The sequence below is a fragment of the Ovis canadensis genome, chromosome X (assembly GCF_042477335.2).
Source record: "Ovis canadensis isolate MfBH-ARS-UI-01 breed Bighorn chromosome X, ARS-UI_OviCan_v2, whole genome shotgun sequence".
Taxonomy (NCBI): domain Eukaryota; kingdom Metazoa; phylum Chordata; class Mammalia; order Artiodactyla; family Bovidae; genus Ovis; species Ovis canadensis.
Genome location: NC_091727.1, coordinates 102,279,548 through 102,295,485, shown reverse-complemented (window position 1 = coordinate 102,295,485; position 15,938 = coordinate 102,279,548). Strand labels below are relative to the sequence as shown.

The window sequence follows — 15,938 nt, the reverse complement described above, 5'->3', positions numbered from 1 at the left end:
CACTTTGTATAAAGGATTAGATACTTAATATTTAAGGTTTTGCTAGCCATATTGTTTAGTTGCAGTTATAGACAGTACCCAAAGAAGTGAGTGTGACTGTGTTCCAGTAAAACTTTCTTTGTGAAGACAGGTGATGGGCCAAATTGGGCTTGCCTTAGAGTATTTTTGGGGGTAAACAGGTAAATTTTTTTCCAGAAAATTTCCCTGGCTTCATTGTCATCTGTGTAACTAAGTGTACATGCAGCATGAAGGTATTCATATAACTGTAAATTGTTTTCAAAGCTCAGATTATGGCATGCAGATGAAATGTGTACAGGTATTTTACCTGTCATTTATAAAAAGAAAAATAACTTTGTTTTACATTGGAGGTGACTAAAGAGAATAAATGTGAGGCCAAAGAGAAACTTCAAGTCTAATGATGGAGAAAATCAGGTCTTTGGCTATTACTGAATAAATTAATCTTTTAAAAATTCAAATTTTTTTCTCCTTTGCTTTCATTTAATACTTCTTTGCAGTTGAGAATACTGTAAATTTATGTCATTATGGAATTACTTGTGGTAATGGAAGATAACCCAACCAATAATATAAAATAATCTACGTCTGATTTGGAAGGGATGTCTTGGTACTTATTTGAGCATGAATTTTTGGTGTTCACAGATTAAGTATAGCAAGCAGTATATACCCTCAGCCTGTAAGACCTACATCTTAGAAGAGCTTAAACATAAAGATCTGAGCTCCGAAAAACTCTGAATCTGAATCTTTCAGATAAGTAAAACAAATTTCAAAAGCTCCAATAAGAGAATTTCTATTCCTCATAATGTTGCAGGAAGGGGGACCCCTTCCAGGGCCCGAAACTGGGCTCTTCTCGGAAATGAATTGTCCGAGGAGACACATGTGCTGACAGAGTAAGAGATTTTATTGGGAAAGGGCACCCGGGTGGAGAGCAGTCGGGTAAAGGAACCCAGGAGAACTGCTCTGCTCTGTGGCTCGCAGTCTCGCAGTCTCGGGTTTTATGGTGATGGGATTAGTTTCCGGGTGGTCTTTGGTCAGTCATTCTAATTCGCAGTCTTTCCTTGGTGGCACACGCGTTGCTCAGCCAAGATAGATGCTAGCTAGAGGGATTCTGGGAAGTGGATGGACACGTGGTGTCTCCTTTTGACTTTTCCCGAACTCTTCCTGTTGGTGGTGGCTTATTAGTTCCGTGTTCCTTATCAGGATCTCCTGTCATAAAACAACTCATGCAAATGGTTACTATGGTGCCTGGCCAGGGTGGGTGGTTTCAATCAGTGTGCTTCCCCTAATAATAGTGATTCATAAAGTTGGATGGAGTTGGAGTATGTGATATTGAGAGCAAGGTCAGGAGACGAGGTTAAGTAAGAGCTTGATAGGCTTACTTATTATTAGTTCCTTGCCCTCTGATTTCTAAAAGACTTCTGAAATTATTCAGTAACTGCTTAGATTTAGTCTGTCACTCTAATAAAGTACTTTTCAGTGGCCCTGTTTTTTAGAAGCACTTGGAGAATTTAAGGTCCTAATCTATCAAGTCATTTTTTAAATGACTTAGACAACTTTAAGAGTTCAGTTTTGCTTTCTAGCTTTCCATTTAGACCTAATTATGTTATTACTAATAACTAGTAGTATTGTTTTCTGTTATTTAAGAAAATACAAAGTGACAAACACCAGTGTAAGGTAAACTGCTCTCACTTAATTTTTTCTCTCATCTCTCCTGTGAAAATATCTTAGGTACTCTAGTCCCAACTCCAAGTGCTTTTGGTCCTTTTTTTCCTTACAGACTTTTCTTTTGGAAATCTCTTGCATTCTCTGTACATTTGTAGCAGTTTTCTTAGAACAAGTGTCTTGAGAGTAGTAAGTACTTGGCTGTGAGAATTTATACCTATACACTTGTGGTCAGCTACTGACGTACATAGTAGATACACAGCAATTGAGCTGGGCAAACTAAGTCGTAGAACTTTTCTTCAAGAGCCGTTTCTTTCTACCTGTCCTAGAAGTTGGTATCTCATTTATTTTGCCTTGTCTCTGTCTGTGGTCTTAATTGAGTTTTTCCCTGAGTTTCCCCCATAGCTGCCAACAAAGCAGTATTTGTCCTTTTATTACTTAAGACTTCTTCCTTCTGTAGAGTGAATTTCAGGCTCCCGCAGGACTTTAGCTAAGTCATAGATAGTCCTTTCCGTTCTGTTCATCTACTCTCATGCTTGACTTCGTTCCTCTTGTTTGTGGATTAGCTCCTTGAGACTTTGCTTGTATGGCTCAACTTAATATAGTATAGCTTCCCAGAGAGTAGAACCCAGGTTACCAGGGGCTGGAGGAGTCAGGGAAATGGGAGATGTTTGTCAAAAGTTTCAAAGTTGCACTTACGTAGGATGAATAAGTCTAGAGATCTGTTGTACAACATGATGACCATAGTTAATGATACTCGGTGGTATCCTGGAAATTTGCTGACAGTAGACTTCTGGGGCTTATACCAATGCACCAAAAAATGGCAACTATATTGGAGAGATGGGTATGTTAATTAGCTCAATTATAGTAATTATTTCACTCTGTATGTATACATTAAAACATGCTATATATCCTAAATATATGTAATTTTTATTAAAAAATTATAAAAAGATAGCATGTTATGCAAACATCTGTTGAGTCTTGTTTTCTAATCTCCCTATTTTGGTAGACAGATTGTTGAATTTGTTAGGTCTACTAGATAGCAAACTGAATAGAGGGATAAAAGTAAAAGAAAAATCATTAACAACAAAGAAATTTTCACCTCTATTTAAAGAACTTGAAATCAGGGTTAGGCAGGATAAGCTGAGAATTGACATTATGCCTATCCTGAAGACAGGAAGTTGGCCTTCAACAGAATATTTGATAGGTGTATTTGATATGTGGGAAAAGACCTTTTTTCAAGGAGGAAGTAGTCCACCATTGTCCTTGAAAAATGTGTTCCCATCAGGTTAACTTTCATTTCTCCACATTTGAGAGAACTCTCACTGCAGTGCAAGCATGATGTTAAATGGCAGGTTAACACTTTTCTGATGAGGGCCCAATAGAGCCTGTAACTGATTGAAGGGCAAATAAATGTTTTGTTTAAAGAGGAATACAGGATAACATCACTCTGGTCCAACCAGCTAGTGCCTTGCTGTGTAGGGGTTATTTTCCTATTATTCAACTTTTTTTTTTCCAGAAGTCCTCTTTATTTTATTTTCCACAATATTTTTTAAAAGAAAAATATACTAGCCACCTATCTAGTTTCTTAACTTTAATTGGGATTTTTATGTCTTTAATTGTCTTTTTATCTCTTCCTCATTCTCTCTGCTCATTCTCTGCCCCTTCAATTGGATTGTTCTCCATTTTACCTTTTCAAATCAGACTTTTTAGACATACTTGAAGATAAGTAGTCAAGTCTGCAGATGTTAAAAACATGAATGAGAAAAAATATGGTATATGATATTAAAATTTTCAGTAACATAGTAAGCTTAAAATCAAAATGTTTATTGAGTATTACATGGTAGTCACAGTGTGTATCTTTCAAAAAACTTGGTCTAGAAGCAATCAGTGGATAAAATCTGTACATTTACAAAGGTAATTAGTCATACAAAGAAGTAAAATGGTAACAGCCAAAATGAATAGTCTATCTTAAGTCCCATAGGAGTTCAAGTATTATTTCAGGGGTTGCAATATAGCAATGATATCTTGAACGTAACAGTAGTGTTCCCATTCTGTATTCACAGGTACATAAGCAGATTTACATTTCATATTTAGTTTTATTATGGATAATATTTCGGTATTTTCTTTGTACCTTCCCAGAATGTATTTATAAGCAGAAATATCTGCTGGTATATGAATGCTGCATAAAATCTTGTAAATTCTTCTTTTTCCTATAAATTCTAATTAAGAAAAATTCCTACTCCTAACCTTGAGAAGAATCTTCCTCTCTGAAAACATTTTTATTGGTATATCTTCCTCTTTCCTTTCTTCCTTGAGAGAAACTGACAAAATAAAAATGAGAATAAGCTTTTTCTCACTCAAGAAAGTTACTTGTACTGAGTTGCTGTAGTTAACTGGTTATCCTTTAGGCAGATTTGAATTTATAACCAACCAAAACACATTTTGATATATTTTAGTATTTGGTTTCCTTCTCATTCTCAATAAACTGAGAGATGGGGATTGAAATTATTTGCTGGAGTATTCCCAATGGTTTTAAAATAATTTTTCATATATATAAGTAATTTCTCCATTGTAGAAAAATCAGAAAATATAGGAAATTGTGAGACAGAAAACCAATTAGAGATAGCCACTCAGCATTTCACTATGTTTACTTTCAGCTATTTTCAAAGAATAAAGTTATAAACATAATTGGGGTCATAATTTGCATACCTAACTTTGTGTCCTGTTTTTTCACTTAATATTATGCATAAACCTTTTCCCATGCCATTAAAATGTTTCTGAAAAGAGTAAAGAACATTCCTACATATGGTTGTACTATAACTTAATTTAAACATTTTTCAATGGCTGTTTTCCACAGGTGGTTTTACATTTGGAATTATTCTAACTAATTCTCCAGTGAATGTGATTGCATATAAATTAGCTCTGATTTGTTTTGTAGACTAGGTTAATAGAAAATTACTGGATCAGAGGGTATATAAACTTTTAATAAGCTCTGTGATAAATAACACAAGTTGCTGTCCAGAGAGTATACCAATTTCCAGCAGTATCTGAAAGTGCCCATCTCACTCTATGTGTGCCAGTGCTGAGCTGGTACAGGATTTTTAACAATACCTCTCCTTGTATTTTTGCTTGCTCATTGCATTCGATATTTTCAAAATGTACCTGAGCAAACCCATTTTCAATGTAATTTCGAGATGAGCTACTTGCAGTACAGTTCTTAATGTAGTGGTAATGTTCAATTTATTAAGTTAAAAACCAAATGACTAATATGTATAGAATTACAGAGAAAAATACTTTCACATAAGCATTGCAATACTGTAATGGTGTCTACACTTGGTTGGTATGAATGATTTTTTAATTTTCTTTGTGCTCTTCTGTGTTTTCTGCAATTTCTATAAGTCTATGTTTTTTTAATTAGAAGTATAATTTACTAAAATAATAGAACCTCATAAGTAAGCTGAGTATGAATGTTCCATGTCCTTAACAATTTATAAGCCACCCAAAAGGATTTAACAAGTTTCCTTGCTTGATAATTTGGCACAGTGTTTCTTTTTACAGTATTGCTTTGAAGTTTCTGTATTTATTTAAGGAAGTGGTGTATTTCTTTAGCATTAATAATGGGCACTGGCCCTCGTGTTTTCTGGGAAGTACCTGTATTGAGAATGTTTCTGTTTCTGACTTATATAGGAGTCTTTTTTAAATGATAGCTTGAATGAAAGGTTGAGTGTTTGACTTGCTTAGAGAAATAGAAGGTATTTTATTAGAATTTACATTAGCCTCTTGGTACACCAAAATTACTTAGGGGCCAAGTAAAGAGGAATGAGAACAGTTCCCAATGAGGCATCCCTACCAAGAAACAAGTGAACAGTTTTTAAGATTTACCTTCCTGTGAATTTATTTTGGCATGGCATTTATAGCTTAGGAGAGAGCCTCATTAAAAGTCCACTCATAATGGGCTTCCCTTGTAGCTCAGTTGGTAAAGAACCTGCCTGCAGTGCAGGAGACCTGGGTTTGATTCCTGGGTGGGGAAGATCCCCTGGAGAAGGAAGTGGCAACCCACTCCAGTATTCTTGCCTGGAGAATCCCATGGAGAGAGGAGCCTGCCAGGCTACAGTCTATGGGGTGGCAAGAGTTGGACACGACTTAGCAACTAAACCACCACCATAGTACAGTATACTATGATATGTTAATCAAAACCACTAACAGTCATCGTTATGTACTTTTCTGAAAGAATTTTTTTCTAAATTTAGATATGAGCTAGTTAAATGATATGAATTATCCAGTAAAGTTAGAGGTAAATTGTATTAAAGTATGTTGTGAGAGGTAAGTAACAGTTTAAATTAAAATAGATGAGCATGTTTTCACAATCAGTTTGACATCACAGAATATTTTTAGGGCTCGAGGGATTTAAAAATCTACCTAATTCTTTTATCTTCTTTCCCTCCCTCACTTGAAATTGATTTTACCAGGTTCCCAAATAGTATGTGAGATTTCTTTTCTAAAAATTCTCACTGATAAGTGGAAATGTGAAGGACAGTTTTTTCTGGTATGAGCCATTTTCCCCAGTTAGTCATTTCCAGGAAGATCTGGATTGTGAAAAGGTCTACAGTTTACATTCCTGCAACATTTCAGATTTTCTCTTGACCACAATAAAACAATAGACATCAATAATATTCCATTAATTTTGTCATTGTTTAACATGGGAAAAAATACTCCCAGTAGAATTTTATTTGAATTATTTCTAGGTGAGAAAAATAAGAAAAATAACAATATTAGTTATAGAACTTTTCAATAACCAGTTTCTTTTCCTTGACAGAGATTTGCTATGCCTCTAACCTGATACCATAGCTGTAGCAAAACCATACACTAATAATAATATTTTATTGTTTTGCTGTAGATGTGTTCTTTGTGCCATTGTCCCGGAGCAACAATTGGTTGTGATGTGAAAACTTGTCACAGGACATACCACTACCACTGTGCATTGCATGATAAAGCTCAAATACGAGAGAAACCTTCACAAGGAATATACATGTAATTATTTAACTTCTCTTAGCTTTTTTAAAAGTCATACTTTCTTTAGGTCTTTGCAAAAAACTTTTGCCTGATTCCAAGCATCTCATCATCTGTTGTAAAGGGTGTTTTTGGTAGGGAATTGACTGCTTCGAGAAATGGCATAGAAAGTTTAATGATAAGGTTTTTGGAATCTAGTGAATGGGGTGAAGTATACTGCCCATTCTTAATTTGAAAAATGAGTTGGTTTGTTTACTTGGTAATTTTTAATCTTTTCATTTTTTGTAGGGTTTATTGTCGAAAACACAAGAAAACTGCACATAATTCTGAAGGTACGTCATTCAGCCACTTTTTAATTTCAAGAGGAAATTTGAGTAAAATATGAGTGAATTATACTATGTTAATTTTCAGCACAAGAGGTGTCTTAAAATTGAATGCTATTTGAAGAATTAAGAAAAGCACTCGGGTGCTTACTTTAGCAGCACATACACTAAAATTGGAACAATATAGAGGAGACTAGCATGGCCCCTGTGCAGTCATGACATACAAATTCATGAAGCATTCCATATTTTTCACAACATTGTAAATCAACTATACTTCAGTTTTTGTTTTTTTTTTTTTTAAGAATACTTAATCCAGTTCCTACAGAGGTTCAAAGCCTTTTGAGGAGCAGTTTTATTATATCTGCAAATGAATTTTTATTCCTGTTACTAAGATTTATAGTGAAGATACTTAAGTATAGAGAACATGTTTGTTCGTTTTAAATTAAGTTAAGGCACTATAAAAATTACTCAAGTTATGAATCAACCAGAACAATGGGGAAAAAAAGAGAAAAGCATTTGGATAAACTAATGTGAAAAGTTTACATTAAACTAATAGTGAAAAAGATCTGAATTTTTAAAGAAAACTTTTACCTTAAATTCCTGTAAAGAGTACATGGAGAATATATTTATCTTTAGGGGGAAATGATGCTAGTGGTTATGGGTTTCTGTGTTCAGGTAACTATGTTAGTGGATTGTAAAAGTAATAATTATATAGAGTCCTTGCTACTGTCAGATAAAGAAAACGTGGACTAGAAATACTGGTACATTTTGTGATAAACAATCTTTCTGTTGAATTTTTATTCACATTGCAGTACTTTCACCCCCCCCCCCTTAATATAGACATGTTCATAAGAAGTAATCAATTTAAAAATACAAACCTTTAAAGTTATTTTATGGTTTGTTTCCACTTAAATTTGTACAAAACCAGGACAGTCGTGTTTATATATAGTTAGCCAAGCTGTATAGTTGGTTTTTTAAAAGGTATGGGAAAGTTCTGAAACTGAATTCTGACTTGTTTCACATTTCTCATACAGATGGTTTTGATACTGTTTCTAGCAATATGAAAAGCTCAGATTTAATCTGAGATTGTTCTATCCTTTCATTTAGATTAGAGATCTTTCAAGTTTTTGTAAGCTTCTGAGAGCCTGTTGCTTAGAATTAAGAATGATTTGAGCCTGTTGTTTTAGGAAGTTGTCTCTTTTATAAAGACTTACCTAATTATCAGTGTTAGCACATTAAAATATGTGGCTCTTTTTGACATCTTAGGTCTTGGTTTTATAATACAAAATAGTATTGTTTTCCCTTTAGGACCAGATTAATCTAAATACTTTAGAAGTGCTGGTTAAAGGTTGTCTTTAGCAAAAACTTATTATTAAGATAAGATATTGGACAAATATAGGAACAGAATCTTTTTAAATTGATAAAGTACAACTGGTAAACTTTATAGTGTTTTCCTTCAGTTTTTTTCATTTAATTCTGGAATTGAGTTGAAAAACCTTTAGTGAAAGGTTAAATGTAAGCTTTCTCACCTTCCATTGCTTCAGATTTTAACAATGTATTTATTTGATTCTCTTCAAAATTTTAGTGAGCATATGTAGTAAATCAAGGATTGAGACTTAATGATCTGGCAAGTGTATCAGCATACTGGGGCAGGGTATTTAAGGGTGGCGACAGAGTCATATAGACATCACCCCTTTTATTCCCTCATTTTCTGAAGCTGATAGTACCATCTAGTGGTGGAGATAAGTCACTGCAGACTACAGAAAGTGAAATAATTTTAACCACCGTTTTGCTTTGAGAAACTTTTTAATGAGGAAGATCTAAATTCATACTTTTCGAGAGGACTTTTCTTTTAGTAGTACTGGCAGGAATACTACAATTCAAACTTATGATACAATTGGTTTGAAATTTGGGTTCGGTGTATACTTTATAGCATATTGGGGTTCTCTGTATTAGTGACATGTAGTGTCTGTATATACTCATATTTAGAACTTGAGAGCATAACTTTGCAATTTAAAAATATGGCAATTTCTGTTTATTGAACTTAGACTTTTATCACATTTATCTAGCTTGAATTTATTAGATATTGGGTGCATTGTCAGAAACAGAACTTCCACTTATTTCATTATTCTAATGGGAAACATATGTTCTACTTTATGATTGTAATTTATGGTGGGGGGTTATAGGATTGTATTTCAGGGACTGTCTTTGAGAACTGTACCGCACTAGTCTATAGAGCAAAGAGGAATTGATACCTTTGGCAGCGTATTGATCATTTGCCATCTGTGGCTCAGTACCTACTTTTAATACTTAAAGTGATAAATACTATATAATTCAGTCTGTTACGTTAGCTTGATATAACATGAACTGTGTTTTGAAATATTAAATTTGAGAATCTCTTTACCATCTTCTATACTTTTGCCTTTTCCAGTATGTTATATACTTGGAATCATACAATATGTAGCCTTTTCAGATTGGTTTGTTTCACTTAGTTGGCCTTGTGGGGAAGGTACAAGGAGGAGGATTGAGCGCACAGGTGGAACAACTGCCCTGTGATAAGGAGAACCTTTCCACTGTAATAGGAGAGAAGGAAGATAGGTGGTTCCTATTAGGTCTGTTTTCTCTGTGAGGGAAACTGTAGGGGGATGGGTGAGGGTTGGAAGTTGGAGAGAGTTTTGAAATACTAGTTGTGAAGACCAGGGGAGAAAGTTTACATAAAGAAGTGTAAAGTTTCCAGACCTTATTGGAGCAGTTGAGGTTAGTAACCCTGAATTTATAAAATGATGCTGTCAGGTGTGTGACATTTCATTTAGCAATTCAGGATCCTGGGTGTAGCACAGAGAAAGTGGCTAGTTGGTTCATTCAGAATCAGGATTTTTTCCAAGTGAGTTCAACAAAAAAGTAAAGGGATAGGAAGTTTAGAATATTTGCTAGAGAGAAATAAACTGAAAGGAATTAATAAACTGGAAGTCCTGGTAAGATTGAAGAACAATGAGAATGAAACTACTTAGGAAAGCAGTCATCTGTGGTCCCACGGTATGAGGCAGTGATTTCAGAGATAGAATCCTTTTAGGTGATTATGAGGTATCTGGGTGTGATTATAGGGATTAGGTGGTTGATGGACGACATTAGTGAAGATTAAGGAACTGAATGACTACGTGTTGCTTGGATTGTCCATGTGGACAGTGAAATCACCCAGGATGATAGCAGTTTCCAATCTTCATTACTTTTATTAAATGGAAATTTAGGGAGATCTTAATGTGGTATCAAGGTCTTTAAAAATCTTTTAAGTTTAGGTGCATAGAATAGATTTACTAAGTACTGGAAAGGCAGCTTTCCTCTCATACTTGTCCTTGTTTCTCAGTTTCCAAAGTTTTTCGCTGAAGGCAACATCTAGGATCAGTTTCTTTTGTGTCCTTCAAGAGCACTAATATGCATACATAAGTATATGTATAGCTATTGATTTTCTACCTTGCAGGAGCATATAAAAATGTTTATTTCCTTGATAGTCGGTATTAATACTTCTAGAGCATATAGTCACTCGCTGACACATGTCTGTCCCAGCTCTGCTCTTCCCTAGCTTTGTGATCTTGGGCAAAATAATTTTAACTTTCTGAATTTACTGTTCTTATCTGTAAAATGGGGGATGAGGATGATGACTGATACAACCTCATGGGGTTGTTTCGAGACTCAAATGAAATAATGCATGTAAACTGCATAGCACATCTGGTATAGTAAAAACTCAAATGTTAGGTCTTATATTTTGGGTATTTGCATTTATATATTAAATGGAAAAGGGCAAGATGTAGAGCAGTATGCTTGGATTTGCATATGCATAGAAAATAACAGCTGACATTTATTGAGAGTGTCTTATGTGCCAGGCCCTGTTCCAGATTAAGTGCCTTAACTCTTTTAGTTGAAGAACCCTCTAAAGTAGGTCTCAGGTCCAAGGACACAGAGTCTCTGACAACAGATCTGGGATTCAAAACCAAGCTCTCTACCCTTGAGATTGAGAAAAGAAGCCTTAACAGTAGTACCTTGAGAAGGGAGGGAGCAAATATGAAGAAAGGGAAGCAAGAAAATTAGGACAAGAGCTGGGAGTGCAGAGCAGTTGGAATTGGAAGGTGGAAAGGAAGATTTTTCCTTCTTTCATGCAGATAATTCTTTTACAATTATTATTAAAAATGATAACTTTAAAAAATGTAAAATATTTTCACAGTTTTGAATAGGAAAAAAACCAGTAAGCAACCATGAAAAATTTAAACAAAGGTGCTGGGACTAGCTTCCTACTCACATTTTCATGTGCAAATAGTTTTCAGAATACATTTCCCAAAATAATATTGCTGGGGTCAAAAGGTTTAATCTTTTTAAGGTTCTCAATCCACACTGCCATGCTATTTTCTAGAAAGATTGTGCTAGATTATATTCCCATCAGCAGTGGCTGACTTTACCCCCCTCCTTTCACCACATTGTATGTTATGAATTCTTTTAAATACAAAGGTAGTATACTGCCCATTGTTTTAAAAATTTAAATAGTACAATAGTACTATTGAAGTAATTCAGAAAGCCCTCTCTTTACCCCAGAATCACACTCTATGAGTAACTACTAATAATGGCTTGTATATCTTCTCAGAACCTTTCTTACATAGGTACAATCTTACATATGTATCCATTTATGCACTGTTCATAATACAATGGCATCATAGGATATATATAGGTGATGTTGTGAGCTTGTTCTTTTCTTTCTGTGGTATATCAGACACCCTTCTCTGTCTGCATACACATCAACCTCATTCTTTTGAATAGTGTTATTTATATCCCATAGAATAAATAGAACTGTAGTTTACTTATAGATTTCTCTACTTCAAAAAATCACCTTGGGACTTCCCTGATGCTCCAGTGGTTGAAACTCTGCGCTCCCAATGCAGGGGCCCCGGGTTTGATCCCTGGTGAGGGAACTAGATCTCACATTCTGCAACTAAGACCCAGTGCAACCAAATAAATACGAACAAAGTGTTTTAAAAACTCACCTATATCTGCTTTTTCCACATACAAATAAAACTGCATTGATCTTCCGTATACATATGTGCTTATGTACTTACGCAAGTGATTCTATAGGATAAAATCTTAGAAATGGGGATGGCAGGTGATAGTCTATGCATTTAACATTGGAAATAAGTACTGTAATATGTACCAACATTGTATGAGAGTGTCCAGTTCCCTATACCTTTGTTGGATATTATCAGCCTTATAACTTTTACCCATATGATTATCTCATTTAATTTCCATTTCTATTATCACTAATAAGGTTGTGCTTCTGCCCATTTTTTTTGGTCATTTATATTTCTTCTGTGAACTGTCACTTCTGTCTTTTACATGTTTTTCTTTCAAGGTTTATCTTTTCAAAATTGATTTTAAGTGCTCTCTGTAAAGTATAGGTATTCATTCCCTGCCACTAAATGGCTTCTAATTAGGTGTCCTAATCCCAAAATTCTCTTCCATTTTCTTCTATTACATTTATAGTTTGTTATTTTACTAGATTTTTTTGGCTCCATCTCTAATTTTTTCATATGGTATGAGAATAGGAATCTCCATTTTTAGAAAATAGGTAGCCATTTGTGCCATTATGTCTCTCCCCAACTCATTTGAAATGCCACCATTATCATACTCTGATTTTCCATATCCATATGGGTTTGTTTTCAACCTAGCTTTCTCTTCTGCTGATATGGGTCTATTCCTATGCCAGTGTTTTTTTAAGTACTTTCACTTTATGGTATATTTTGATATCTTTTTTTAAAAGATAGTATTATACATTTACTGTTCCAGAAAACTGGGAAATCAACTTAAGTTCTGTCTTTTCAACATTTCATTAAATAAGGTTAGCAAGAACTGATACCATTCTCATCTTGATCTGGTTCATCCAGAAGCATCATTTATCTCAGTATATTTGTGGGGTTTCTTTTATGTTTGTATTTCTAACACATTTTTTGTTGGATTTATTGTAGCTTTTTATAACTAAAGATTGCTATTTTGATAGGTGAAAATGACATATCACTTAATTTACACTTTGACTCCAGATAAGTCAAATTTTCTCAAAGTATATTTAACTATTTATGTTCTATGAATTATTTGATCATATTTTTCTGTTGGATTCTTAATCTTTTATGAGCTTATCAGATCATAAAGATACTAATCCTTTGTCATAAATACAGAAGATATTTTTCCAGTTTATTGTTTGCCTTTTAAATTTATCACTTATTTTTTTACTTTCAGAAGTTTAAGAGTCTATAGTTAAATTTTGTCAATCTTTTGTGATTTTTTTTTTTTTACTATTGCTATTAAAGTCCCCTGAAATTTTATACTGAATGATTTCATATTTAGGACAGACAGATATGACATGTAGAGAGTTAGACATGTTGGCCTGATAATGGAATCAGTCAAGTAATTTCTTTATAGGTATTTAACATTAACAATGTAGTATTATTATAGTGCTAATGATTTTTGTTTTCGTTGTAAATGACAGAATATTATGTATTTTACATATATGATATAGTATGTGCCAGGATAATTGAAACATTTGGTTATGATTTTTCATTTTAATTTTTGGTACATACAAGTAATTCTAATAGCTTTAATGAAATTGTGTCTTAAGAATTCTCAGATTAAATGTTTAAAAAAGTAGGTGGTGTGTTCTGATGTTAAATTTGCTACAGTGTTAAGATTAGAATATATCTTTAATTGACTTGTCTGTCTTCACAGGGAGAGTTATCCAGATTTTTGCCGGTATAACTCTCCCCCTCCCCTTTTTCTTCTCTCAGATTCTACCATAGTTAGGTGAAGTTACATTGATACAAGTTTTAGTAACTGTTCTGCAAATGATCTAATGCTCTCAGTTCCTGGAGTTTATATATGCAAGTACACTACTTAAATTACCCTTTTCTTATCATAATTAATGTGCTTTTATTGCTTTAAAAAACCCCTTAAAATATTTATTAGGAAAGATCAGCATCTGAGAATAGGAGTTAATATGCTTTCTCATGGAGAAATTAGTCCATGGAATTATAGTCAATAATTTATGGTGAAAGAAAAATCAAAATAGGTATTAGAACTGTACCTAAAACTTTCTATAGTTTGACTCTAAGACTGAATATATGGTTTTTATATCTTTTGAATACTAAATACATTGTCTTATATTCTGTACACCCTCAATGAATAAAATATTTGTAGTGAATAACCAAATGAAACACCTCTATTAGTGGTACAAATTCTTTTCAAATTGCTGGGAAGTACAGTTCTGAAACTTCTACATTAATTTTGTTTAATCCACTAAAATATGTACAGACAGCCTGCAACATAGCTTTCCTACCGCTTACGTTAGAAATTCCTTTTATACTTAGGAAGTGAAAGTGTTAGTCGCTCAGTCGTGTCCGACTCTTGCGATCCCATGGACTGTAGCCTGCCAGGGTCCTCTGTCCACAAAATTCTCCAGGCAAGAATACTGGAGTGGGTTGCCATTTCCTTCTTCAGGGGATCTTCCCAACCTGGGAACTGAACCCGGGTCTCCTATATCTCCTGCATTGCAAGCAGATTCTTGATCATCTGAGAGCCACCAGGGCTTAATATTTGTTAACTTGATCAGTTGGTTAGCTCATTTGTAGATGACTTCTTTGTTGAATTAGGTCTTTTGATTTTCATGTTAGTTTAAAGAGCTATGTAGAACAGTGCTGCCCAATAGAACTTTTCTCCCATGATAGAAACATTCTATATCTGTGATGTCCAGTAGAGACTCAGCTTACTGCATGTGACTAATAAATACTTAAATGTGGTCAGTCAGACTGAGAAACTGATGGTTTAATCTTACTTAATTGTAAATGACTTAAATTTTTAAAAAAGCATACTGCCAGTGGCTGCTATATTGGACAGCACACATACACATGGGCTTCCCAGGTGGCACAGTGGTAAAGAATCCAGCTGCCAATGCAGGAGACACAGGTTCAATCCCTGGGTTGAGAAGATCCCCTGGAGGAGGTGACTGAGCTTCCCTGGTAGGTCAGTCAGTAAAGAATTCGTCTGCAATGCAGGAGACCCAGGTTTGATACGTGAGTTGGGAAGATCCCCTGGAGAAGGAAACCAAACCACTCCAGTATTCTTGCCTAGAGAATTCCATGGACAGAGAAGCCTGGCAGGGTACAGTCCATGAGATTGCAAGAGTCAGACATGACTTAGTGACTAAACCACTACCACTACTTGGAGGAGGAAATGGCAGACCACACCAACATTCTTGTCTGGAAAATTCCAAGGACAGAGGAGACTGGCGGCTACAGTCCATGGGGTCACAAGGAGTCAGACATAACTGAGGGACTGAGCACACATGCTTGTTATACCTACTTTATTTTCATTTAGTTTTCCAAGTTATGGTAAGTTTAAATTTTGGGTAATTTTTCTGATTTCACCAATAGTGTGAGGGAAAACTATGAAACCTATGGTTAAAAAAAAACCAAAAACACAACAACACAAGATCTAATTCTTTTTTTTTAAAGTTATTTATTTTATTATTATTATTATGGCCACACCGAGTCTTTGTTGCCTTGCATGGGCTTTCTCTAGCTGTGGCAAGTGGGGACTATACTCTAGTTGTGGTGTGGGCTTCTCACTGTAATGGCTTCTCTTGTGGAGCACAGGTTCTAGAGTGTGCAGGCTTCAGGAATTGTGGCCCACGGACTCAGTATTTGTGGCTAACGGGCTCTGAATTGTGGGCTCAGTAGTTGTGGCTCATGGGCTTCCTTGCTTCATGGCATGTGGAATCTTCTTGGACCAGAGATTAAACCTGTATCCCCTGCATGGACAGGCGGATTGCTATCCACTGCGCCACCGAGGAAGTCCAACAAGATCTAATTCTAAAATTTCCCTTATGAGTATTTGGAA

At 34.8% G+C, this 15,938-nt stretch overlaps 1 protein-coding gene and 1 non-coding gene across 6 annotated transcripts in view; both read left to right on the top strand.

Annotated features, from left to right (window-relative positions):
• PHF6 (PHD finger protein 6) overlaps positions 1 to 15,938 on the top strand; it is a 47,754-nt gene that overhangs the window by 11,455 nt on the left and 20,361 nt on the right. For all 5 annotated transcript variants that reach the window (XM_070290719.1, XM_070290717.1, XM_070290716.1 and 2 more), the window contains exons 4-5: positions 6,578 to 6,711; positions 6,979 to 7,022. In XM_070290719.1, the coding sequence (XP_070146820.1) occupies positions 6,578 to 6,711; positions 6,979 to 7,022 (178 nt within the window). The remainder of the gene's footprint in view (positions 1 to 6,577; positions 6,712 to 6,978; positions 7,023 to 15,938) is intronic.
• On the top strand, positions 7,157 to 7,263 carry LOC138931229 (U6 spliceosomal RNA). Its single transcript, XR_011446480.1, has one exon. It is a non-coding gene; the product is annotated as a U6 spliceosomal RNA (small nuclear RNA).